The 25870-nt window shown below is 33.8% G+C and overlaps 2 protein-coding genes across 5 annotated transcripts in view; one reads left to right on the forward strand and one right to left on the reverse strand.

The window, feature by feature from the left end:
* SKP2 (S-phase kinase associated protein 2) overlaps nucleotides 1–5305 on the forward strand; it is a 29327-nt gene extending 24022 nt beyond the window's left edge. Inside the window, exons 8-10 of the mRNA XM_063088042.1 lie at nucleotides 230–281; nucleotides 454–561; nucleotides 5092–5305. Coding sequence (XP_062944112.1) covers nucleotides 230–281; nucleotides 454–561; nucleotides 5092–5305 — 374 coding nt within the window. The remainder of the gene's footprint in view (nucleotides 1–229; nucleotides 282–453; nucleotides 562–5091) is intronic.
* Nucleotides 5306–10156: 4851 nt separating this feature from the next.
* The window catches only part of NADK2 (NAD kinase 2, mitochondrial), a 43256-nt gene continuing 27542 nt past the window's right edge, over nucleotides 10157–25870 (reverse strand). The window contains exons 8-14 of one of the 4 annotated variants that reach the window (XR_010022619.1): nucleotides 24980–25045; nucleotides 23554–23649; nucleotides 17380–17435; nucleotides 17200–17253; nucleotides 16677–16786; nucleotides 15541–15677; nucleotides 14755–14838 (exon numbers count right to left, since the gene is read on the reverse strand). Coding sequence is in view for 3 of the 4 variants with exons in the window: in XM_063085866.1 (XP_062941936.1) it covers nucleotides 12161–12299; nucleotides 14715–14838; nucleotides 17200–17253; nucleotides 17380–17435; nucleotides 23554–23649; nucleotides 24980–25045 (535 nt within the window). In the remaining variant the exon portion in view is untranslated. Of the gene's footprint in view, nucleotides 12300–14714; nucleotides 14839–15540; nucleotides 15678–16676; nucleotides 16787–17199; nucleotides 17254–17379; nucleotides 17436–23553; nucleotides 23650–24979; nucleotides 25046–25870 lie in introns of those variants that run through there. The other 3 variants (XM_063085866.1, XM_063085868.1, XM_063085867.1) reach the window with 3 other exon arrangements.

The raw sequence follows: 25870 nt of genomic DNA on the forward strand, positions 1-25870 counted from the left end.
CTTAACATTTCCAATAGTTCTTTCTTCAGGTGATTCTCTTGGATTTTCTGGGTAGAAAATTATATATGCCAAGATGATCATTTTGTTTTCTCTTAATAATTGTGTGCAACTCTAATCTCATTGTCCTGAACTTTCAGCACAATGTTAAATGATAGTCATGATAGCAAATATCCTTGTCTTGTTCCTCATTTAATAGTGACCATTGTGTTTACTTGTTTGTTTTTCCTAGATGTCTCTACCTTAGTTAGAAGATGCCCCAATCTTGTCCACCTAGACTTAAGGTATTTTTTTGTTTGTTTGTTTTAGATTAAAAGTTGAAAAATCTTGATTGCTCACTGAATGGGGAAAGGACCTTAATGTTGAATTGAGGAAACAAAGCAGTAGACTATTTCTGTCTTTTCCATCTAGGATCAGTGGGTGGTTTTGAATGTCTTTTCTTCTGCTCTGTTACAGTGATAGTGTCATGCTAAAGAATGACTGCTTTCAGGAATTTTACCAGCTCAACTACCTCCAACACCTATCACTCAGTCGATGCTATGATATAATACCTGAAACTTTACTGTAAGTATATTTTGTTTTTAATGCTAGTGGAAGACAGGGACCAACAGAGATGCCACTTGGTACTAAAATCCATTGTTGTTAGTAATAGCAGATGTTTAAAACTTAAACTTTAATATTAGTGTACCACCAGCTGTCTAGGAAAGACCAGCAAAGTAAAAAAACCAAGGCAGAGTTTTTGGCTTAAAATATCTGGTAAAGTTGAGTTGACAGAGATCGTCCACTGAGCATTTATTAGCTGTAAGCAGTTGTAAATACTAGAATACCGTAATAGTATCTGTGGAGGACTTGCAAAAGAAGTAGAAGACAGCTTTAACCTCCAGGGAACTCAAGTATAAGTGGGGAGGCAGACCCAATGTGGGTTGGTTTATTTTCCAAATTTTTCAAATCAACTTCAGTTGATTCCAAAAGCTTTTATCTGTGCTTAGAGAAAAAGTTCTGTAATCTTCTAGTGATGTATGTCCTGCTTGGTGAAGGACTGGGAAGAATAAAGGCATGAAGGTGGCATATGTTGCAAGAGTCTGATGCTCTCTTTGAACAGGGGGGATTAAGATCCAAAAGAGTGAAGTGACTTATCCAGACCTGATGGTGAGTTACTGGCTGAGCTAGACCTAGATCCAAGGTCTCCTGGACAGATGTAAAATAGTCTGTATCTAATCTGGTGGCTCATACAAGGGTAGTTTCACCTGCTCAGCAACTTCCGCAAAATCAAGGGAGTGCAAAGAACAAAGCAATCTAGTCCATCTTCCTTTTAGGAAGCACTGTACCCAAGTCATCTTCAGAATAATATCATCTCTTCATTTTTAAAATGGTTGCCTTTATTTCATCCCAAAAGACTGAAAAAAATCTTCCTAATGTCAAATGTAAATTTATAGCAGTTTTCTTGAAAACCACAAGAGATCAGTAACTTGGACTTGGTCAGGCACCCTTCTTTCTTATTACAGGCAATATGCCCCGAAAGAGGCTGCTGACCTTGTTTAGCTCACTATACAAATGAAGGAAGTTTAGTTTGGGGTTCCTACCTAGGAAGGGTGGTGACTTTGAACAAAGCACTTATTTAGTCCTGAAATTAATGGTTTGGATCTTATAAGTTAGCTTCAAGAATTAATGAATAAATCAAATACCTTAGCTGTAGGGTTAACTAGTAGAATTAGGAAGTCTGATCATTGTGTTTTTTAATTAATCATTGTAATTCATCTCAGGGCTCAGGGCCTGAGCTGGTATCTCATTTGGAAAAGTACTGCCTTAAAGTATGCCAGTATTTATTTCCATGTCTCTCAAATGTTGGGGTCTAAATTCATATACATGGAACTCTTATTAAAATTGCTGCCCTCTCTATTTTCTAGCATCCAGAACTCCTAGAAGCCTCTAGCGTCTATCCAAAGAGGTTTCTCTGTCATCCATTCTTTCCTGTCCTTGCCATCTGGGCTCCCGCCTCTTTGCCTGTGCAGCCCCCTGGGGAGTGTGGTGATAACTTTCTGGTTGCTTTTCTCAAGAGAATCTATCCATGTGTCTTGCTTTTGTTACTTCACTGCAGAAAGAAGCTAAGCAGGTAATAACCCAAATGCTTTTTCTCAAGCAAAGGCTAGGAGAAGGCTGTGAGCCCTCGCATGTTAATAATCTTATCCAGTGGGTTTATAGCGATAAGAGCAATTGTAATATCTGCAGGCAGTGTGAATTAGTGGTTAAGAGCATGGGCCTGAAGTCACAGACCTAGGTGTGAACCTTCACTGCATTATAATTATGTATTTGTCTAAATTTTACCCTGAAATAAGAGAAACAGGGGAATCATGAGTTTAGTTACCAGTCATACCATCAGAACAGAGCAAAAACAAGAAGATACTGTCCTTGAACTCTAAGGTAAAAGAGTATGTTTCTTTAGGCATTGTGTAAATAGCACACTGATTTATCTTGTGAATTCTTCAAGATGAGTTTCTTAATACCCTATTCTTAAGTCTCTCAAGATAAAATGTCTTTCCCTCTAATTCATTCATTCTGGCAGCTAATGTATTTGAAATTCATAATAAAAATTCCAGGATCCCTCAAGAGTAATTTCCAGAGTCATCTATGGATAAAGGATTTAAGGCTATTTATTTCTTAAGTGGGAAAATAAAATTTGAGTGTCTTTCTATTGTAATAATGTTTTAAAATACTTGAGAAACTGTAAGGTTTTTTTTTTTTTTTTTTCCTCAGGACCTATCTCCATTGTATTTATTCCCTTACTCCTTAATTGGTCTTATTCTCAATGTCTAAAGTTTCTTCTAATTACTCCCTATTTTTCACTCAAGAAACCCAAGTGGAGATAGTAAATTAATCTGAGATTAGGAGAGACTAAAAACTCCTATGGTAGAAGAATTTGTAACTGAGGCCTTTAAGATTTTATAAGGAAAACAGGATTATGTAGATAAGGTGAGGAGTAAACCTATGAAAGAGGTTGTAAATATCTTTTATTTACTAAGATTAAACAAAGATATGCCATTATCAATGTCATTTTACACTTAAATTAGAAGTAATGGCTCTTACACTATTAATTTCTATTTACTATCCTTTAGTTTGCTTTTCAGTCGCTTCCACTGTAGTTTCAAAGAGATATTGTAAATTTGTTCTTTGTGTTGTAGATAGTGCCCATAACAAGGCTTCCCCGCCTGCCCCCCTTAAAATTGTAAAGATTTCCTGGTTTTTTGACTTGGGAACTGGTCCTTCATCCATCATCCCTTCTCACGTATAACACCCAGATGTGCTCTAAGAGTCTGGTGTAATTTTGTTCCTCACCAAATCTCTTTCCCACCACTATTGCAAGAACATTCCTCCTCTGCCACATGTCATACCTCTTTTTCTTACTCCCACCCATAGTTTCTTGTCTTAAATATTGTCCACTACAGAATGACTCACAATTTGGCTAATTTGGATATGCCAGAATCGGAAATCTTATGGTTATTGCAAAGTTCTCATACTCAAATTTCACGTGAGGGATTCAGTTAGTGTGGGATTGCTATCTTCTTAAGTGATATAAGTACAAACATCTGTGTATTGGGACCTCTCTTTTATGCTCCTGTTTCTACATTCCAGAAATTAATTTAAGAACAAAAGCAGTTTGTTCTTCCTGATTTTCTTTTAATCTGTTTTGACTTCCAGATTATATTATGATCCTTATGAATAAGCATGTTTATTTGGTTTGTGTTTCTATTTTCTAAATTACCCTTCATCTTGTATTCAGCTAAAATATATTAAACATCTGTGGTGTCTAAAACACTTTGTGGAACGTAGAATACATACATTTAGAGTGGCAGTGAGATGACCAGAGGAGCAGGTGACACACTTTAAGGTCTTATGGCCAGCCGAACAGTCTGGGTTTCATAAACACAAGGGAAGCATCAAAGGTTTTGGAGCCAGTGAATGACATAATCTGAGCTAGGCTTTAGGGGGATGCCTTGAACATTGGTATATGGGATAGGCTGAAAGGAAGAAAGGTTATAGGCCAGGTGACAGTTACTACAAGGAAAGTTGGGTTTTTTTTTAAGTAACTATTAAGAATGTGAAAATATACAGGATGCTTCTGACTCTAGATAATTGGTGTATTCACTAATCTGCAGTGGGATTTTGTTTAAATTCCAAAACAAATGTTCCCTTTCCTGAGACTTTGTACTTTGTGTCCCAACCTGGAGCAAATACAGATCAGAGAGATGAATTTCTAGGCACATAAATCTGAGTTACAAAGAATCATTACCAAAACCAAAAGGTATTTACTTTGGGTAAATAGGCTCCCTTTTTTGTAAACCAGAATTTCACTATTGACAGTTGTATCTCCCCTAATATGAATTACCTAAGAAGAGGATTAGCCTATCTGTAACAGAAAAAAATAGTAATATATAGAGAAGTAAGATGGCTGTTGGCTTCTATAAAGGTGTCATTGGTCACCCCTTTTCCCCATCTGCACCCAACTACATAACCCTGTCTAAAATATCTTAGGGAAGCCACTAGCTGGTTTCATCACACATAATAGACTTGTTGACTGTGAACAATTATTAAGAAGTTATCAAACCCTGCTGACATCTCCTTTTGAGAAACAGCCTAGTTCAAATAAAGGTCAAGTCCATATCCTTAAATTGCGAGTAACCTATGGTGGTTCCAGCTGACCTCACAATAAATATTTACTTTTACCATCTCTAGTTTGCTAGCTGCTTCTCACAACACAGTAACCCCTCTCAGATCACAGTATAAATCAGTAATGGTCGGGGTTTTTTTGTTGTTGTTGTTGAGATTTAAATAAATCTCAGTTTTCTAAGGTTGTTACAAGCCTCATTCAACAAAATGCACTGGCGTGTTTCCTAAGGCCATGTCGCTCAAGCTATATGGTCTGTGCTTTACAGTTTGATTCACCTTTGGTATTTTCTCAAATCGTTTATTGCAAATTATGTTTTCAGGTTGCATTTCATAGAATATGATACAAATTGTAAAAATTGGGTGACATAGCCCTAGACAAACAGTTTCTATAGATACTGCTACTCTGAAAGTCTCTTTCTTCCTTTCCAGTGAACTTGGAGACATTCCCACACTAAAAACACTGCAAGTTTTTGGAATCGTGCCAGAAGGTACCCTTCAACTGTTAAAGGAAGCCCTGCCTCATCTCCAGATTAATTGCTCTCATTTCACCACCATTGCCAGGCCAACCATTGGCAACAAAAAGAACCAGGAGATATGGGGCATCAAATGCCGACTGACAGTGCAAAAGCCCAGTTGTCTATGATGCATTTATTGTGGGATGATGTCTCCTCTTTTCTTTGGAATGGGGAAAATAGGCAGGAAACCCAATTGCTGGAGCACTCAGCTAGTTTTATTCTTGGTTTTCTCTTTGCCTTCATCCTGCAAGTATATTAGAGAACCATTGAAAGGGAAAAGTATGAAGAGTTGCTTTTTTTGAAATGACTGTAAAAGCTTCTCCCTGCTTTGCCCTTAAGAGTCTAAGTTGTAGGCCTTTTGAAATTTTAGGAGAGTGAGCCTATAATTTCAAGATAAGAACAAAATTTGAGCCACCTTTTTCCAGGTGCTTTTTTTATTAAGCCTATTTAGAATCAAGCTTAAAAATTTCCACTGGCAAACAATCTTCATAGCCTGTATGGTAACTTTTATCTATTTAATTTTTCAGCATTGCTTTATAAGACATAGCTTGAAAGAATAAGCTATTTGTATTGTGAGCTGAAAGAGAATCATAGGATAGTAGCATTTGAGGCAATCTCTCCTGGGGATAAAAAAAGGGAAAAAAACGCATTACAATTTTGCCTATAGATTTTCATGTAATTTACCTTAAAACCTAAATAAAAAACAAGCAAAAAAAAACAATCAGAGGCATAGAATTGGTATAGGATTTGAAGGCTCAAGAGGCAGTTTTTCCTATGACAGGTTAATTTGAAGTATCCTTTAATGTTTGTTGATGTACTATGTTCCCAGAATTCTAAATTAGGTGAAGAAATAATAATTGTGGTTTTCTAACTTTATAATCAAATTATGTTAATGTGCATTTTCTAGCTTTTTATATGACTTGCTTTGTTTTAGGAAGTTGGTATTAACCCAGTTGGTCTCTATTGAAAAGTTGAGTGGAAGAATTCTGAACTGAAATCACCTGCTGTTTTCCTTTAGCGCTGAGGTTCTTGAGGTTATTTTTTTATTATTCTGAAATCAAGTATTTTAAATTGTCTTTTTTTTTAAATGTTCTCTCATAATAATGATTTGAAATTATCCATTTCATAAGATTACTGGACTTAAAGTTCCCAGAGAAGAACTTCATGTTCCTTTTAATCAAAGATACACACTAGAAGCAGGTATATGTTCCATGCAGTTTGAGAGCAGTAAGCACTACTTTTACCTACGTAAGAGTTAAGACTCCAGGTGTTGAACCTTTTGATAGAACTAGTGATTTTTTTTTTTTTTTTTTAAACTGGTACATAGGGGCTGTCCATTTAGCTCAGTTGGTTAGAGCATGATGTTGATAACACCAAGGTCGACAGTTCAGATCCCCTTAATGGCCAGCTGCCAAAAACACACACAAAAAAACTGATAAAGAGCAAAAAAATTAGGTTCTGCTCTTTAAAATCACAAAAAACTAGTTTATTTAAATTGATGGCCTCCCCATATGTTCAATATGTAACAACAAAAAAATGCCTAACCCATCATTTTTAGTCACATTAACTTTTTTCCTTTTTTTAATCAAAACTTTTAAAAGTAGAAACAATAGTATGAAGTGCCCTTATCTGCTCAAACCTAAGGAAGACCATTTTAAAGTAGTGTTACACAGGAAATGATTATGGCTTTGATTTCTTAGTTAAAAAGTGCTAAATACTACTTGAAATTATTGTTTACAGATTAGTGACAAGGGCTGGTAATAGGAACCAGTTGGACTTTGACTTCTGGATGCCCTCAAACATACCGTACTGCCAAACTCAAGTCCAGCCATAAGCTATTTTGCCAACATGTCAGAGTAATCTGTATTTTTGTATGTGATTTCTACTTTTATAGACTTGTTTTACAATAAAGCACATTTTTATAAAAACAAGTACTTCAGTTGAGTTGTATTCCTTTTTTTTCTAAGTACTGTGGTTAAAATTAGAAAGCATTCAGTGTAGTATGCCATTTGGCTCAGAGGCCTCTAAAAAAGACCCTGCAAAACAGACCTGTCTACTTCATGTGCTTATTGTCAAATTAAAATGATAGTTTATAATATTTTTTGAAAAGGTGCTAAATACTGGCTTATTATTACCTTGGAAGTGCTTCCAAAAGTAATGACTTATTTATAAAACATTTGAATTCAAGTGACTAATGTGATAGTCAAGTACTATCAATAAAAGTCAGTTGGTAATATCTTTAAATACAGACTTGATCAGCTTGTACTGTGTATTTTACTGTCATTCAGAAACCATTTGAAGAGTTTACCCTGTGCCCAGAGGTCTTCCAGGAATTAAATTCCTTTTGAAATCTGTCCATTCAGATGGTGGAATGGTGATTCTTAATTATCACCCAGTTTTGTTGATTCTTTTTTTACATTATCACTACTATGCCTCATTTTTTTTTTTTTTTTTGCTTTTAATGATAAAAAATATCATATAGAAGCAAAAAGAATATGAACTCCATCATCCACTTTCAACAATCATTAACTCCTGGCCAATCTCACTTTATCCATGAGCTCAACCATTTTGCCCACCTCCTTCCCCCCAGATTATTCTGAAGCAAAACCCAGACCTATAATTTCATAAATATTTTACTATATAACTCTAAAATATAGAGATTCTCCTGAATTAATTCTGAAGCATTAAATATCAGGATATGTTGAAAATTCCCTAGTTGTCTCAAGTGTTTTCTTACCTGAGTTTGTTGTGATCAGGCTCCAAACATGGTCCATACCTTGCATTTGATTTGAATGTTTGACATTTTCTAAGTGTTGATCTTTGGGTCCTCTCCCTTTTTTTTCCCCCTTACAATTGATTTATTGAAGAAACTAGGTCATTTGTCCTGTGTTCCATGTTCTGCATTTTGCCGATGTCATCCCTGGAGAGACACTTAATAGGTTAATCTGTCCCCTATTCCCATAAACTGGTAGTTAGATCTAGAAGCAAAAAGTTCTAGAGCAAGGGTGATTTTGCAACCCCCAGGAGACATTTGGTAACATCTGAAGACATTTTCAGTTGTCATAAGTAGAGAGGTGTTACTGGCATCTAGCCAGTAGAAACTAAGGATGCTGCTAACCATCCCGTGACACAGGACAGCCCCCCACAACAAAGAATTACCTGGTTCAAAATGTCAGTGGTGCCAGTGTTGAGAAACTCTGCTATAGAGATTTGTATTATCAAGTTCTCTTTTTAGCAAGGAAATAATAATATTGTGTTCTTCCACTAAGAGGCATATAAAATCATAAAAAGAAAGCCAGATGTTAACAACTTTCTCCTTTTCCATTTGCACTGCTGTCACTTTACCCTCTCTTGGACCCTTGACTGGGCAAACTAGAAAGTCACTGGGTACCCTAACCCTGCAATAAGCAAAAAGGCAACCTCTTCTTTCACACCCACACTTCTTACCCTCCCCACCTAGCCAAATACTCCAGGAAATCAAAAAGGTCTCTTCAACAAGAGGCTAATAACTCTTCAAGAGTATTGCTTAAAGCCCTAAAAGCCTGTACTAATTTTATGGAATTGTTTTGCTTTATTATTGTTTTACTTTATTATTTGTTTTAGTGAATCTACATATTAAAATGCTGATACTTTGATATTTCTCAAAGTAGATACCAAAATATCTAAATGTACTTTTGAGCATTAAAATCACTATATTTAAGGTATTTCATTTTTAAATAATACTTAAAATATTCCTTCCTATTTTTATTTCTTTAGCTCCTCGTTTAGTCAGTGAGTTCTTAAAACTGTGCTTTAAAGCCCACAAGACTTTAAAACAAAAAAATTCTTTAATGTTGAAACTTAATAAGCCTTCTCACTGACTTATTTTCTAATCTCTCCTATTTTTAATGTTAAAGTCGAGAATAAACTGTATTTGAAGAAATGAAATTGAACTAATCTTTAGTTCAGCAGTTCAGCAATATATTTACTCTTATCCCCCCCCCCATGACCACTATATATGTTTGTTTTCATTATATTATTTAGATGTTACATTATCCCTGGGATCTTTTTGCACAACTGTCTTCATAGATACTGCCCTTAAGTATAAAGATGCATAAACTATATTGGTACAATGTAATGGATTAGTGATTTAAATTTTCAATTTACATTGTTACTTTCACAGCTGAACAATAGATAATATATCCTTAAATTTATATTTGACAACTTTTTCAACTCTAGTGAATATTTTGCAATAAAAATAATTGGCTCTATCTTTCTGCTTATTTAAAAAGTGAATCAGTGTAAAGTTTTTGTACATGAAGGTTATCCATTTAGTAAAACATGTAATAGGATTTGATGTACTGGGGCTGTGAATATAAACACATATGGAACATCAAAAATATTAAGTCAAAATTATTTGAAGAGTCAGGTAAGTAATGCCTTGGACTGAGTGTCCCTCCAAAACTTGACCCCCAATATGACAGTGTTAAGAGGGTGAGAAATCCTATCATGGTGACTGAAAGGTAGGGCCTTGAAGAGGTGATTAGATTGTAGGACCATGCTATAGTGAATGGATTAAAAATGGTGGTCAGGGGTGTGGTTCTGAGAATTTTAAAAGAGTGCATAAGGAACTATCTTGCTTTCTCTGCTCCGCCATTTTCTGCAATGAGACCCCTGGGGCACTGTCACCACCACTAAGACCCTCACTAGATATTTTTCCTGCACTGTAGAATTCCCAGCCTCCAAAAGTGTAAGCAATTTTGTTTTCTTAAAAAGTACCCAATTCTGTGTATCTTGTTATAAGCAACAGAAATGGACTAATACATTTACCCTCTGATTAAAATAACAAATCATTCTGTGCCAACTATTAGCAGTAAGTGAAGTAAACAGGGCACTGAATACATAGCAGTGGGGAAAAAGACTTTTGACACACAACATTTTGGGAAAACTTGGTTTGCAAATAATGACCGATAAGAGTTAAGGAAATAAAATGAAGTAAATAAGAGATAACAATGATTTAATTTAATTGACATATAGTTGCCATTAAAAGGTTAACTCAGTCATAAAAATAATTTTGCTATTCTAACATCTTCTGCCTCTCATCTCTCACAAGTAAATCCCACCACAGAATAGAAATGTTAGAAGTTACATCACAGATGGGGCACATTATGTATTTTTAAGCCTTTTTAAATATGGCTTATGAACAGTTTTACACAACAGGTTACCCATGAATGTGTTACATATTAACAGATGTATGGTAGCATTTTGACAATCAGATTTCCTTGACATATTAAGGATGGAGCTGGCATTTTTTTCAAGAAGGTATTTTAGATCTGTTAGGGGAGTTTCTATAGTGTGAAATTTTATTTCTTTGTAAAATGATATTACATGTATCATTTTAAAAAAAAATCAAACTAGAAACTAGATCCAGCTCTGGGAAAACACTAATTTTATTTGCTTTCTATCTGATCCATCACATAAACTCTTTGCTATCAGTATTTATGCAGATACACTTAACAAAGATAAAAAGATTCTTCTGGATATACATCAAAACTTAGATTACCTCTGTACACTAACATTTATAAACAAATCTGATAACAATATATTAAATGTTGGCAAAACTAAGAGCACCCAATTTGACTATATGAGTACTTCCTAGCTTTCACAGAATCTACTTCTGAGTTCACTAGGCTCAAATTCTAAAAGGATAGTCTGTTTCATTCATCAATGTATATTGAGCACCTGACAGATTAGTACATGGCACAGAGTAGATGTCCAATAAATATTTGTCAACGATTGAAAAAAATTTTCACCAGCAAGTGATAAAATGGCATGAGAATACCAAGTGTTACATTATGCAGCAACAGGATCTTTTTGGTGAAAATTCTAGGGTTACTTACTATTAGTAGACCAAGAATTTGATAAAAATAATCTCCTCTAAAAATAAATTCTCATAATGAGGAAGAAGGAAAACTATAATTTATCCTACAAAGCTAACTATGTAAAACTTAGAACAATAGCTAAGTGAAAATCACCACAATACCAAGTAAGGCAATTCCAAAACTACCGTGTTTTACATATTTACTAAAGAATCCATTCTCTTTCTGGCAATACTAATACTAGATGAAAATATTTTTTAAATATTTTACCAGATTCCCAAAAGAACATGTCTAATCAATTCAGTTCATCCTTTTAGTCATTGAATTCATGTTAGAGAATTTTAAAGATGGAAGAAACCTATTAGACTCAAATCACTTTTAAAAAATTGTCTGAACTAAAATAGCTACTGGATAATTTATACATTTGTAACAAGAGCATCATGATTTTTTCCCAATATATATTATTTCACCTAGCATTGTTGAAATTAACCAAAACGAAAGTCAAGTGAAAACATTCATTTTGGTGACTGTTTGAAATTTTTAAATCAGTAAAGTGTCATAACATTGTCCTGAAATTAGAAAATTCTTAGTACATATAAAAAACACATTCACCTATTTCAATTAGGTCAATGTCAGGATTTATCAAAATTGTCCATCATCATCATCATCATCAAAATCTTTTTTAAAAAATCTTGATTTTTATGTACTATAAAAAATATGCATTAATCAAATATGTGTTTGGTTTGACCAATTCCACAAAGTTAGAAGGAAAGGGAAGGAAAAAACACTTGTACAGTTAAATTTCAAATGCTAAACATTTAATCCTTTATTTAAGCCTGCCTCTCTAGATTTAAAAATATATCAGCACTCTAGGTTACCAATTGTAAGTTATACAGAAATTTCACTGGTATCAATTCTAATCAGTTTAGTCCATCCACTTTCTTACACAGTGCACATCTTTATTTCTATCAGAATTGAACAGAAGAATACAAATCTCGCCTTCTTTGTCACCTTTGAGCCCAAAGGCAACCAGTCTCAACAATAACCAAAAAATGTAGCTTTATGGTTGGTAGTCTGTTTTTGCAGTAAAAATAGTAATCCAAATTTCTCATCTGAAGAAATCCTTCACTGCTCTAGAAGCACAGTCCGAAGCTCATCTTCTTTCTTGATCATCATTGAAGCAATTGCTCCATCATTAAACTCAAAAGAAGTTCCTCCATCCACAACCATACATGCGTCCCAACAACGAGAACGAACACAAACCCTAAGCAGAAGAAAATATCTCATTAGATATTAACAGTTTCCTTAACTCTAAATGATAGTGTATTTAAAACCCTAAATTTTTATCTAAACTAGCAGATCATTTGGCCTTGATTTTAAAAACCAAGTTACTCTTTGGTATGAGAGAATTAGTGACTGTGTAAATATATGGGTTATATTATCAAAGTCTCGAAATTTAAATGTTCAGGATAGCACCATTCACTCACACATTTATCAATAAACAAGTACAGACTTGATGGAACTCATAGGCTGTTTTCATATGACTGAATGTTGTTATTACCATTACAAGAATTTTAAGTATTGAGCAAGAGTGTTTCATGTAAAATATTTACTTACGTATAACACACACACAGAAGAGGCACAAATTTTTAATGAACAGCTCAGTGAACACTTGTGTGATTACCACTCAAACCAGGAATCAAGTGTTAATCAAGCTCACCAGAAGCTCCCTTACTGCCCTCTCCCAGTCGCTACCCCTGCTCCCTCCTTCCCAAGTATGCCCACTATCCTAATTCCTATCACCATAGTGTAATAGCTTTGTCTGTTCTTGAACTTCATATAAATGGAAAAATACAATATATACACTGGTGTCTGACTTCTTTTGCTCAATAGTATGTTTGTGAAATTCACCCATGTTCTTACACATTAGTAACTGTTTTGTTTTCATCACTGTATGAAAACACTTCCATTTGTAATACAAAATTTACATCTCTCTTCTATTCACAGACATTTGGTTTTCTGGCTCTTGGGAGTGGTGCTGCTATGAATATTCTTGAATGTTTTTTTGGTGAATACATTTCTGTTGGATATATACCTGAGAGGAGAATTATCAGGTCACCTGTGTTCACATTTGGTAGGTAACTGCCTAACAATTTTCCAAACCTATATATTCCTAACAGTAGTGTATAAAAGTTCCAGTTGCTCCTCTTTACCAGCAACTGGTGTTTTAGCCATTCTGGTGGTTGTACATAGCATTGATTATATAGTTTTAATGCGTGTTTCCCAAATGAACAACAAGGTCGAGCACCTTTGTCACATGCTTACTGGCCATTTGGATATCTCCTTTTGTGGAATTCCTAGAACTTTTGGCCACTTTTTAATTGGGTTGCCTGCTTTTTTCTTATTGATCTGTAGTTATTTTTATATACTATATATTCTGGCTATGAGCCCATTGCTGGATATAGGTCCTACAAACATTTTTCTCACTCTGTAGCTTGCCTTTTTCTTTCTTAATGGTGTCTTTTGATTACTTGAAGTTCTTAATTCCCATATAGTTTAATTCATCAATCTTTTCTTTAGTTGTTAAAGTGTCTTTTATGACAAGTTTAAGAAATCTTTTCCAACTGCCAAAGTCACAAAGCTATTCTATTAACATTAGCTAAAACTTAAATATAAGAAGTATATATTTTTAACGAGTCTTTGTAATCTCACCCAAATTGAGCATAGATTTTTTGATTAATCAAAACTAACTCTCAAATGAGTAAGTGAATTTTAAAATGAGTTTCCTTTCTAGTGTCTTACCTGGGGAAAAAAATTATATATTCATTAAAAGAAAATATGTACACTATCAGCTGCAATTTGTAATGAAACTGTTCTTTGTTTGCTATGACATAGACGACATTTTCTCATAATTATGGTAGGTTTTCTTGTTAATTTGGAAAACTGGGCAACCTATACAAAATAAGAAATTTTATTAATTTTTTTATATCCTCCCCCTCAAAAAAAAAAAAGCTGAAGCAGAATCAATCGATGTGAGTAGAGGGGGGTGTTCATTTTTAGGGAAAAGCTGAAAGACATGAATGCTACTCTAAAAGTTTATTCTGTGCAACTTAGATTTTTTTTTTTTTTTTTTTTAAAAGATGACCGGTAAGGGGATCTCAACCCTTGGCTTGGTGTTGTCAGCACCACACTCAGCCAGTGAGCAAACCGGCCATCCCTATATAGGATCCGAACCCGTGGCCTTGGTGTTATCAGCACCGCACTCTACCGAGTGAGCCACGGGCCGGCCTAACTTAGATTTTATATGAATTTTTATCCTGCTTTTATTCCAAAGCTTATGAAAAAGAAGTTGCTAGAAGTTTTTTTTTTTAAATGATTAATTTCATCTTATTATGTCTTGATACATAGGAAAAACAACAAATCAACATCACCCAATTAAATAACTATACCCCTTCTAGTCGCTTAAATTTTAGTTTTCTCTAAAATGGCATAATAAGTTTAAAAAAAAAGTTTTGTGTTGACCAGGTTAGCATGATACCTAGTTAGTTCCACAGGTTCTGTTTTTCCTGCCAGATTAAGTTTAAATGAGTGAATTTAATGAAGTTGAATACTCTTAAAACCAACTGTGCTCTATAATGGATGAAAGGGATGAAAACAGTCAAGTCACTAGGATGCTTACTTTGAGGAGAAACAGCGCTGACGACTGCTTGAGAAAACTCTGTTTGCTATTGGTTCTCGAATACTAAAAAGTATTTTTGGTTCTTCTGGACTGTAGAGCAGTGATTCGTTATATTCATTTGTTACTATAAAGAAAAAAAAATTAGCACGTTCAAAAAAAGATGGTTATTTCTGAGAAGTGCAAAACAAAAAGTAGACACTATCCCCAACTTAAAAGCAGTCTATTGCAAAGGTCTGTTTGGGAGAAAGTTTCTTAGAACTCACAACATATATTCCACTTAAAAAAAAAAATCCTTTTAAGTGAGGATTAGGTTCCACAATTAGCCCACAAAAGCATACATCACCCACAATACAGCAGAAATAGGTAAAGCTGGGAAAAAAGAAAAAAAACACTAACTCAAAGCTAGTCATTAAAAATAGAGGAATTAGTTGGACACACTCAAAATTGGAACTCAAGTTGCCATATTCCCCTGCAAAGTACTTTCCAAAATACCACGTCAAAGAATTCATAACTATAAGTAAATAGTCTTGATGTAAAATGCAGTCTCAAACAATGACAGGGAGTATGCTTTCTCCAATAAAACTTCCATCACTCAAAATATTTTTAGAAATCTTTGGGACCTGCTTTCTATCTAACCAAGAAATACATAAGAGTTGGCATGCAAAGCACAAATTGGTTAAAGACAACTGTACAAAGAAATCAGGCTTGAAAGAAAGTTTAGTTGAGCAACACATCAAAAAAAATTACCAGACTGTCAGATAATCTACCTTATTTTTTAGAAGTCTCATTTAAATTATTAGGCTCTTTTTAAAAAACCCAAGTTTACCTATAAAAATAAAAATTTTCCTCCCTGGGAACACATCACAAAATACGTGCTAGCTCTGAAGGAAACTTCAAAAGAGTAGTTCTAACAGTAACAGTGATTGCACCACTGGGATTCACTGCTTCTGATGATAGTCAAATCTTCAAAGGAAAAACATTCATTCAGTAATGCTCTGATATGTTTATTAAGAGAAAAATATCAATCACTACATTGTGTATATACCCTTAATTTATATAGCTGACATAAATTTGTTTTATATATGTTTTATGTTAAACTATATAATTAAGAATCAATTACTATACGAGGGTACTCTAAAATGTTCATAGAAAAACTAAATTAAAAGACAATATGAATCCTTTCATGAATTTTTTGAAGACCCCTTGTATGTGCCTAATTTTCCTTTCTTTGATACAGATTTAATGTTAGTGCTAATTCATAACACAGATCAACATAATCTTTTCGGTCTCAAATTGAGAAGAGAGGAGAGTTCATTTTAGACAGCTGAAAGGGACTTCAGAGATTTAGTCTTCTTTTCAAACCATCTCCCCAAAGGAAGTTTTATATGGAGATCCAATACATAATAAAGATAAAATAAACTGACACTGTTAATAAACTTTATCAAGTTCAAATGTATTGCTAACTCACTTCAAAGGCAACCAGTAAGAATAAGGCTACTCTGATAACTCTCAAATTCAAGTGTCCGTGTTTATGAATGACAGTGGCAGTCTTACATGTGTTAATATCCACTTTGTGTTTACATTTCGTTTTGGTTATAAATGTTGAGAAAATTCTTACACAGGTAGGTAGATGCAACTATAAACAAGTTTAGGTTTTTTTGTTTGTTCGAACAATTGACCTTGAAATTTTAGGATACTCATCAATTAAACAGATACAGCACGGAAAGCTTTGATTTGAGATCTGTATAAGAATGATCCTGGTAGATGTGTGGACTTCAGTGTGTTAAAATCTGATATGCAAATCAAATGAATGTGTTTTTCAATTTAAGAATTTAAAATTTTTTTTAAATAAAATTTAAAGAATACATTTGAAGAACTCTTAAGCACCAGCAGGATGATTTATTTCAACCCCCTTTTTACAGCTGAGGAAGTAGAGAAGTGGAGGATCATAGTCTTGCTCACAGTTTCACAGCGAGCGACTGTTTGATCTGGGACTGGAACCCAGGTCTTCAAATTTCTTGATCCTTGCTCCAACAGTGCTATTTCTCTTAAAATAATCCTGAAGGGTAAAACTAGATAGGAGAAGGTTAAAGAGAACGTTTGAGTGAATGTGAAAATAAGCGTTCACAGCTCAAGTGAATTCCATCTCATTCAAAAGACATGGATAACACACCAAACTTAGGTATGCATTTCCTATTTGCAAGATATAGATTTTTCTATGTTTTCCTCTCTCTCAGGACATGTTTGTAGTAAGGGTTATATTTTCATGGTTGACAAAAATCACAATATAAAATTCTGCCTTTAAACTTCATATTGTTTAAATACATTTAAGAGGATATTATATTTAAGAGCATGTTTGAGTCAGAAAAATTACTTTGCTAATTAAACAACTATACTTCATAATATCATTCTAAAAATTGATTAAACATTAAAAATCTAAAAAACTGAATTAAACTGTTAGTGATTAATATCACTTGTCACTGACCTTTTTCTACCAATTCCCTGTTCAAGGGAAGACTCAAATTTCCTTGTCGCTTTGCTATTGAAAGAGAAAAAGGGGAAAGTATCTCGATTAGATATTTTATATCATATACTAACAAATATATAAGAATACATATACATTATATAGTATATTATAACATATAATAGCTATTTTGGTACTCACCAATATTTAAAACATCTTCCACAGCCTGAGTTGCAACCCTATTAATATTGAATGACCTAGAAACAAAAACCACATAAATCTTTCTTGTATTAATTCTAAAAACATGCTAAATATGAAAAGATAATCTACTTAATATATAAAGAACTCTTAGAAATTATCATAACATTTTATAAATAAACACAGCTAAAAACTGATAAAGTTTTTATCACGGGCATGGGCATAGGGAAAGTAGTATTCTCAAACACTGATAGGAATGTAGAAGACGAAGTTGGAGAGCATTTATGCACTATCAGAATTTAAAATGAAGATATTCTTCAATCTAATAATTTATCCTAAAATATACTTCTACATATAATGCACAAAGAAATGTACAAGAATATTTACTAAGCATTACTTATAACAGCAGAACTCATATATATTCATAGGAAGCTAGTTAAATAAATTACATTATAGCTATTCATCATATTAAAAAGAACAGAACTATATGTGCTGATGGAAGAATAACCAAAATGTTAAAAAATAAAAGGCATTATATAGTGTATATATTATTTCCATGTTTTGTTTTAAAAAAAACTTCATATTTATGGCAGTTTTATCTGGAAATCAGTACTAAAGGTATGAAATGAAATGAACACTAGCATTTTTACTTTTTAACATATGTATTTCTTTAAATTATAGCTTCCTTGAAGGCAAGAAATCTTTTACATGTATGATGTCTTGTTTAACCACTTGAAAAACAAACTTTATCACAAACATGAATAACTTTTTAAAATAGCTCTGTCCTGGGGTCTATAAAGATCATTAAGGAAAGGTTTTTAAAAAAAAAAAAATTCTTACAGATAATTTAGAATTCTTCTACTACCTTATAACACTTCTTACATGGTCTCAATAGATAATGACAATATAATGAGTCAACAAAACTCTAAAGCTAAATCATTGGCTCTTAAATTTTTTGAGGATGAGGAGTAAGAGATATTTCCTATACCCTCATAACCCTATACCCTTCATGTCTAGAGAAATGAGAAAACATTTTGGACATTCTTTTAAGAAAAATGCAGATACACAAAACTTTACACTAAAAATTTAAGGTCAGTCACAGAACAAACCCCTTTGCTAAAAAATCTAAAATCTGACCCTTGCCAATGCAATTTTTCACCATTATCTGCCCCCTATTTCACATTCCAACACCACCAAGCTCATTTCTGCCTCTGTACCTTTGTTCACACTTACTATGTGGGGCAAAATACCTTTAAATTTCCTGACTTCCTTATTGTTTAGTATGAGGTTCATATTACTATCTAATTAGTATTACCGTTACACACTACAAAATATAAGGCACTTATGACACTACCAGGCTCATGGCAAGAACTCAACATTGAATGGAAATGTCAAAAGCAAGGAGTAGGTATGAGTTATATTCTAATTTCTCTGAGCATCCTCGTTATTGGATGTGGATTGTTTAGGGATTCTCCTTATTTTAAGTCTAAAAGTCATATAAAAGTAAACTTCATTAATTATGGTTCTATGAAATTAAAATATGTAGTTGAAAGGCAAAAGATTTTAGTGACTAATATCTTCTTATAGTAAAGACAATTTAAAAGAACAGAAGTCTTATAAGAATTTGCTATAATAGTCCTAAAACTATCACTTATTAGGGATACCACAAACCTACCTCAACTAAGACTTCTACATTGGAGTTAGACTAAGATTAATAACCTCCTGTGGTTGTAACCTGGATCTCAGCCAATTCACTCTACCTTTAGTTAAAGTTTACATTCTATATCCAAGATAATTATATGCCTAAGCAGGTGTTAGCTAGCAACATGACAACTTTTTTCTTAGGTCTATAACCTTCACCATTCCAAGAGTTGCCATTTGAAATCAGACATAACCTCTACTGAAGACAACCAAATTGGAAGACAATTGAGTACCATTTCTTCATCAGCTACTAAAACCCTGTCTTCTAAAAAGAACCTCCTCATCCTTAATTAGGTCTGGTAGAGCACAATGTATGGAGGAGGAGTACTGGGAACAGTTTCTTAAGAAACAACAACAGTTTCTTAAGAAACATCTCCCAGAACATATGGAGATTCCACTCAATAGTACTTCTCCCACTATGGAGTAAATCATGTTCCACACTGGGCAAAGGGCCAAGATGATAATGGAACAGTTCAGAGACACTTGCTATGCTACACAACTCCTATATCCTATCTCCTGTGGAAGAATTTTTGGAAATGCAAAGATGGGATAGTTATTCCCCAACCCTAATTTTTTCCTGGACACATAATTAAGCTATATTTTCTAGCTCCTCTTGCTAAAGTTCTAGCTAAAGGAATCAAAGTGGAGATGATGAGCAACATTTCCAGGACTGGTTCACAAGCCTCCCATGGGTACCCTCCTTGCTCTTCCTTCTTCTGTGTCTTGATGTAAATGAGCACAGTGACCTTAGGAGCTATGTTTAAAAAATGGCAGAGCCACATGATAGAAAGAGCCTGGATCCCTGAATAACCACTTGGAGGAGAGCCACCTGCCAATCAGGAACAACCACTTCTGACTTTATGAGAACAAGAAATAAACTTCTATTGTGTTAAGCCACTGAGATTGGGGGGTACATCTGTTACAACAGCTAGCTAACCCTAAGTTATACATTTCTACATTTCATATTCAAAGCAAAAACTGAGAAGGTTGCCTAAGAAAACAAACTTTTATCTCTCTGTATAAAGAATTAAGAGAAGAAGCGAAACAAGAAATAGACTAGCCTAATCTTTTCTTTCCAGTGACTCCAGAGATCTATAGTTTGAAATCTAAAATTTAAATCCTGACTTCACCATTTATTAGCCACATGGCATGGGCAAGTCAATTAACTTCTGAGACTTTTTATAACCTATTAATGAAAATAAAATCACCTACCTCCAGAGTATTTGTGAGAATTTAAATAAGATAATATAATTAGCTTGGAACAAAAGAAAATGCTGAGAAATGGTAGTATGATAAAATAAAAATTATCAACATATAGAAATATATAGCTTTCCCCTAGCCCTCTGTTTCCTAGGCTTCTTGTCTCTCCCCACACTTTCTGAAGAGAAAAGGACCAAAGATGAATGAGAAATACAATCACAGCAAAAGAATCATCAATTATGGGGGGGGAGGGGACAGAACATGATAGAAGGAAGCAAGCTGCACAGAACTCAGTAGAGAAGAGACTGAGCAACCAAGATAACAGGGATAGGATCTAGTTAGTGAGAGAGAGTTCAATATTAGAGCACAGGAGATAATAAGAGACCTTAAAAAGCAACATAGAGAAGGCTGAAATTCTAATGTAAGCCACACTTATTCAAATGCAACATCAACACAAGACTCAAATATAGGGTGTGTGAGGAGATAGGCAGGGAATAGTTTAAAAACATTATAGTGGCTGTTATTCTTCATGCTGTTCTCATTATTAAAAATCTGAAAAATAATTTTCTGATAAATTAAAAGTCTGAAAATTAAATAATTCTGATAAATTCTTCAGTATAACCTAGTGATTCATCTTTCAACTATGTGACCTCTGTAGTCCTCGCCCTCTCCATTAAAAGTGAACATTCCCTTGTGAACCAGCACACCAGCACAAGCAATAATGACACAGTGAAAAGAGAATTAGTTTTGTAGTCAAGCACACCTGTGCTTGTATCCAGCTTCTGACATTAGTTGTGTGACTTTGGCCTCAATATTTACCTTTGCTAAGCCACAACTTCTCTATAAAATGGCCATACTACTACTTTCTTTCAGGAATTCTATAAGAATTGATGTATAAAAATATTACCTAGCACAGTACAAAGTAGCAGGAGCTAAACAACTGATAGCTTGTATTATAATGCATAAAATAAAAACTTACAGAATCACAGAAGTTCAGAAGATAAAGTAATTTTATTATTTTATCTGTTCCATTTTCCTCATTTTGCAGATAAGGAAACTTGTACATGGTTGCAGCTAGTTAGTGGTTTAGCCAGGTCTCTTAACTCTCAAGCCAGTATTCTTTTCAAAGTACATTTTGACCACTTTTATGGATGAGAATACTGGGAAAAGAAAAGCGAAAGAATCTGGGAAACTATTTCTAATCCTCATTCCAGTTTTCAACAAGTAGCATACCATGTTTAGTAGAAAAGATGCTGTCATTATAAATAAAATTGTTAACTAATGTTTCAATTTAATCTATGAGATAGTACAAAATAATTTTTAGCAAATTAGATGATTACATTTATTTTTTCAAACAATTATTGGAAAAGTCATTTTAGGAATGTAATAGTTCCTCTCACTGGCCCACAGGAAAATGAGATATTAACCTATCTTTTTAAATGATACTTATTTTTTCCAAATGATTATTTATTTGTCTAAAACTAAGATTTTTTTAAAAGATGTAAACTTATTGAATACTTATAAATGAAATGACATAATGTCTGAAAATTACTTCAAAGTAAAATGGAACAAAACGAAGTAGGTAGGGGTGCAGAGGGCATGAGTTGATAATTACTGAAACTGGCTAATGGGTACATGGCAATTCATTACACTATTTTGTCTACTCTTGTATATATTTAAAATTTTCCACAATAAAAAATTTAAAACATCATGCTGTAAAAGTAAGCAGTAAAACTCTAAACCATCCAAACTTAAAATCACAGTTTGATAAGCACAATTTGTTATATTTGTGAGCATTTAGTCATTTTTTCAAAAAATATTTGAATGAATATGTATCAGGTACTGTGGTATGCACACAAAAATTCAAGAAGAAAAAAAAAAATGCACTAGTCACCATCCCAAATCTCTCAAGTTGCTCAAACTAGCTGGATATTAGCATATTAAATAACTAATAATGTGATATGTGCTATAATATTGCTATAAGAAAAAGTGCTGGGGAAGGACAAAAAAGGGATTAATTCATTGTGCTTATGAAAGGAACTGAGTGTTAATAAAGATTTCCTAAAAAGAATAACATTTGAAGACTGGATGTTTCAGCCAGTAGATGGAAAGTGGACTGTTCAGGCATTCAAAGCAGGAAGAAGTCACACTGTGCAAAAACAAAAAGCCAAGAGAGAACAAGGCATGTGCTGAGAATTGCAAGTAGCCTGTGGTATCTCCAGTGTGCTGATGGGTAGGGGTAAGGATATGGGCAAGAATAAGGCCAGTAAAGTACCTAAGGTTATGGTTTAAAGGGCCTTAAATGACAGACTAAGCAAACTGAACACAGAGGTCAATGAAAGTTTTAAAGCAGAGAAGAAATACAGTCAGATTTATCTACATTTCAGAACTATTACGCTGTTGGTAGTGTGGATTACAGCCTGAAGAATAAGAAATGAGAAACAAAGAATATTCTCTAAAAAGATGGGGCTTGGACCAAAGAAGAAGCAGTAGAAACTGAAAAAGTTGAACAAAGACTTCAGAAGTGAAATTAACATGATTTAGAGGCTGGGATGTGTGGAGGGGAGAAAGAGAAATGGAAAGACTCAAAAGCAAGAACAAGGTTTGGAGAAGTAATGTTTGTCTCTGCAGTATGGAGTCCAGGTAAATACTGTGGTATTAAGCAATACAGAAACACAGCAAGAAAAACTAAAGACAATAAATTAAGTTTTGAACATGTTGAATTTGAAACACAATATCCTATCTAGTAGCTAATTTTAGAATATGTTTGTACAAAGGAGAGAATACAGCTACAGATATGTTTGTACCTACATGTATATACTAAGAATCACAAGAAACTACCCAGAGGGAGGTTATAAACAAGATAGAGGATGCCCCAGGTTATCTCTAGTTAGGCCTTAATGCACAAACCTCCATCCTATTTTGTGTATTGTACTTTTAATTCATTTCTTTACTCCTGTTTAAAATATTCTTCACTTTTAAAAAAATGTATAGTCCCAAGAACTAATTCTTATTTCCTTTTTTTCTTTATAAACCTAATGCAGCAGTAGGCTCCATAACGACCAAATAATGACCAAACCCCGGCTATAACTGTAATCCAAAAGTCAAGTCAGGACTACTAGACCCAATCAATGAGTGAAGCGGAAACAGGGCCATCCTGGTAACACCAGGCTACCTCTTGCATACTATAGGCCTTAGATGCACCAATATATCAAATAAATTATGTTACTTAAAGTATTTCACAAAAGTTGATAAGCAATATCCCAAGTTACTCACCAGGCCTTTGATCCTGTTCCAGTACACAAATTGAGCCCTGAACTCTTCTGTTTTTCCCACGGACCATCATCAACTGAAATCTCATAGTAGGAAGCCCTACGAATTGAGAATATAAAACTGTGTTTGCTGAGCTTATGGTTCACAGTAAATAAGACAAACAGTGTTTCTCAGAACTGATGAAATCCAAGTCAGCTTGACCAAGACATATCTAACTTAGTAGGCACACATATCATGGAGCTAATTCCAATATAGATTAAGTAAGAAAGTTACGGGAAAAAAAACAGCTTCTGCATGTCTGTATGCCTTTCTAGTCTATATGCTCCTTTCTATCCATCCTTTAATATTTCAGATAAGGGCTTTTTGTAAATTTTTAGCTAGCACTGCTGCTACTGCTCTTATGAATCTAACATATACAAAACCTCATTTCAGAATTAAAAAAAAAAATACCATTCTTAGGTGAGTTTCATTCTTGGTAGCTAGTGCTTGATATATCTAAATCTGTATCTAATTCTTTGAGTTCCTGCTAAACTCTTATTTCTTAAGTTATATCCTAATATACTTTTTGAATTGGCAGTAAACTAACAGAGATAAGATAATAAAGCTCTAAAGAAAATTATCAACCAATACTGGACTAGTAGTCAAAGTAGGACTCAAACTAGAACTGTAATTTCTAAAGAGATTTACATTTCTTAGAATATTTAATAAGTATGAAATCAAATGGGTTTTCTGACACTACCAAAAATGACACTATTTTTTAACTTCATGAATGTGTAAATTATTTGTAACTAATCAAAGAAATTTTGAAATATATAAAAGCCTATTTTGTCAACCCTATTTTAAAATAACAGTGCCACACTGATCAACACTAGATTATTTTTTCTCCAGCAAATAAAAAAGTTAAAATAAACCTTTAATAAAATACAGCTTTCAAAATAACAATTATTGATATGCTTGCAAGTACTAACAGTCTATGAATAATTTATTGCTTATTCTAACTCTTTCCATTTCTCCCTGCATGGTTTTACATGATAGAACTCCATTTTTTTCTCTGTAGTCAGTATTCCTTCGAAAAATAAAAGATAGCAAGCCTAATATTCACATTTAATCTACTTCATAGCTTTGTTATGCCTTCCTAAAAAATGCACACTAGGAGCCTAGTACGTACAGACAAGCCAGCCAAATCCACAGAAATGGCTATTACTGTGACAGAATCAGGTAGAAACAAAAGAGATTAGAGGTAAGTGGGAATAGGAAGAAGAGCAGCAGAGATGGGAAGGAAGAAAAGTATAGTCAGGTGAGAGATGCTGAGCTCAAAACAATGAGCAAATTTAGTGTCATTCTCACATGCAAGTTTATAAGATTAGTTAATTCGTAGAATTTTTGTTTCAGGGAAATTATTTTTTTTTAAGGCAGCAATAAAACTCACAGTCCCTTTAGAGTGGGTATACTTCTTCTTAAATTGTCCACTGCTACAGCCCAAGAATAAGACATTCTAGGTTAGAACAAATAGAAGAAAAGAAAAAAAAAATTGGGCTTTTAAAATGTTCTTAAATCTAAGAACATTATAAATGAGGCAGGAATAATATTGCTGCACTTCATATTTTCCAAGCAAAGTACTTGTCTTGTTTTCAGAGTATAGTGAAGCCTCAATATAGGATCTGGAATCAGAAACACTAGGTATAAAAATTTTGATGCTAGCTAACTATGTGACCTTGGGCACATTATTTGAACTTTGCAAATCTCAATTTTTTCACTGATAAATGTAACTACCTTTCTCATAAGGTTGCTATGAGCATTAAATGAGATAACATACACAACATACACACAATGCCTGACACATAGCAGGTATTTAATACATGTTCGTTTCCTTTCTTCCTAAGGGTCTACCTCATAGAATCTTTAAAAATAACTTATTATACCTCTAAACTATTTTCAATAGCATCAGAAGCCAACCTTCTGCATCCATACCTTAGTAAAGATATAAGGTGGGGCATCAAAGAACACAAAAAGCAGCAGCATCAGACATTATTAAGGAGATAAACCAACCAGACTACTACTGCCAAAGGAAATAAAAGCATTCAATCTAAAATCCTCTCATGGGGATTTCACTGACTCCCCAAAAGTCCATCAACTAAGTCCATCCGGTTTTCCTCATAAGTTATTTAATTTTTTAGTAAGTACAAATTATAAATCAACACTAGTAGAAGCTCTCAGCAGTTAACCACCCAATCTTTAAAATATGCAAACAGTAAAATAAGCCATTAAATGGCTTGCCTAGAGTAAGCAAAAACTCACAAAACATTTTTACCTTTGTTAT

This window comes from Cynocephalus volans, chromosome 2 (genome assembly GCF_027409185.1).
Source record: "Cynocephalus volans isolate mCynVol1 chromosome 2, mCynVol1.pri, whole genome shotgun sequence".
NCBI classification, from domain to species: Eukaryota; Metazoa; Chordata; class Mammalia; order Dermoptera; family Cynocephalidae; genus Cynocephalus; species Cynocephalus volans.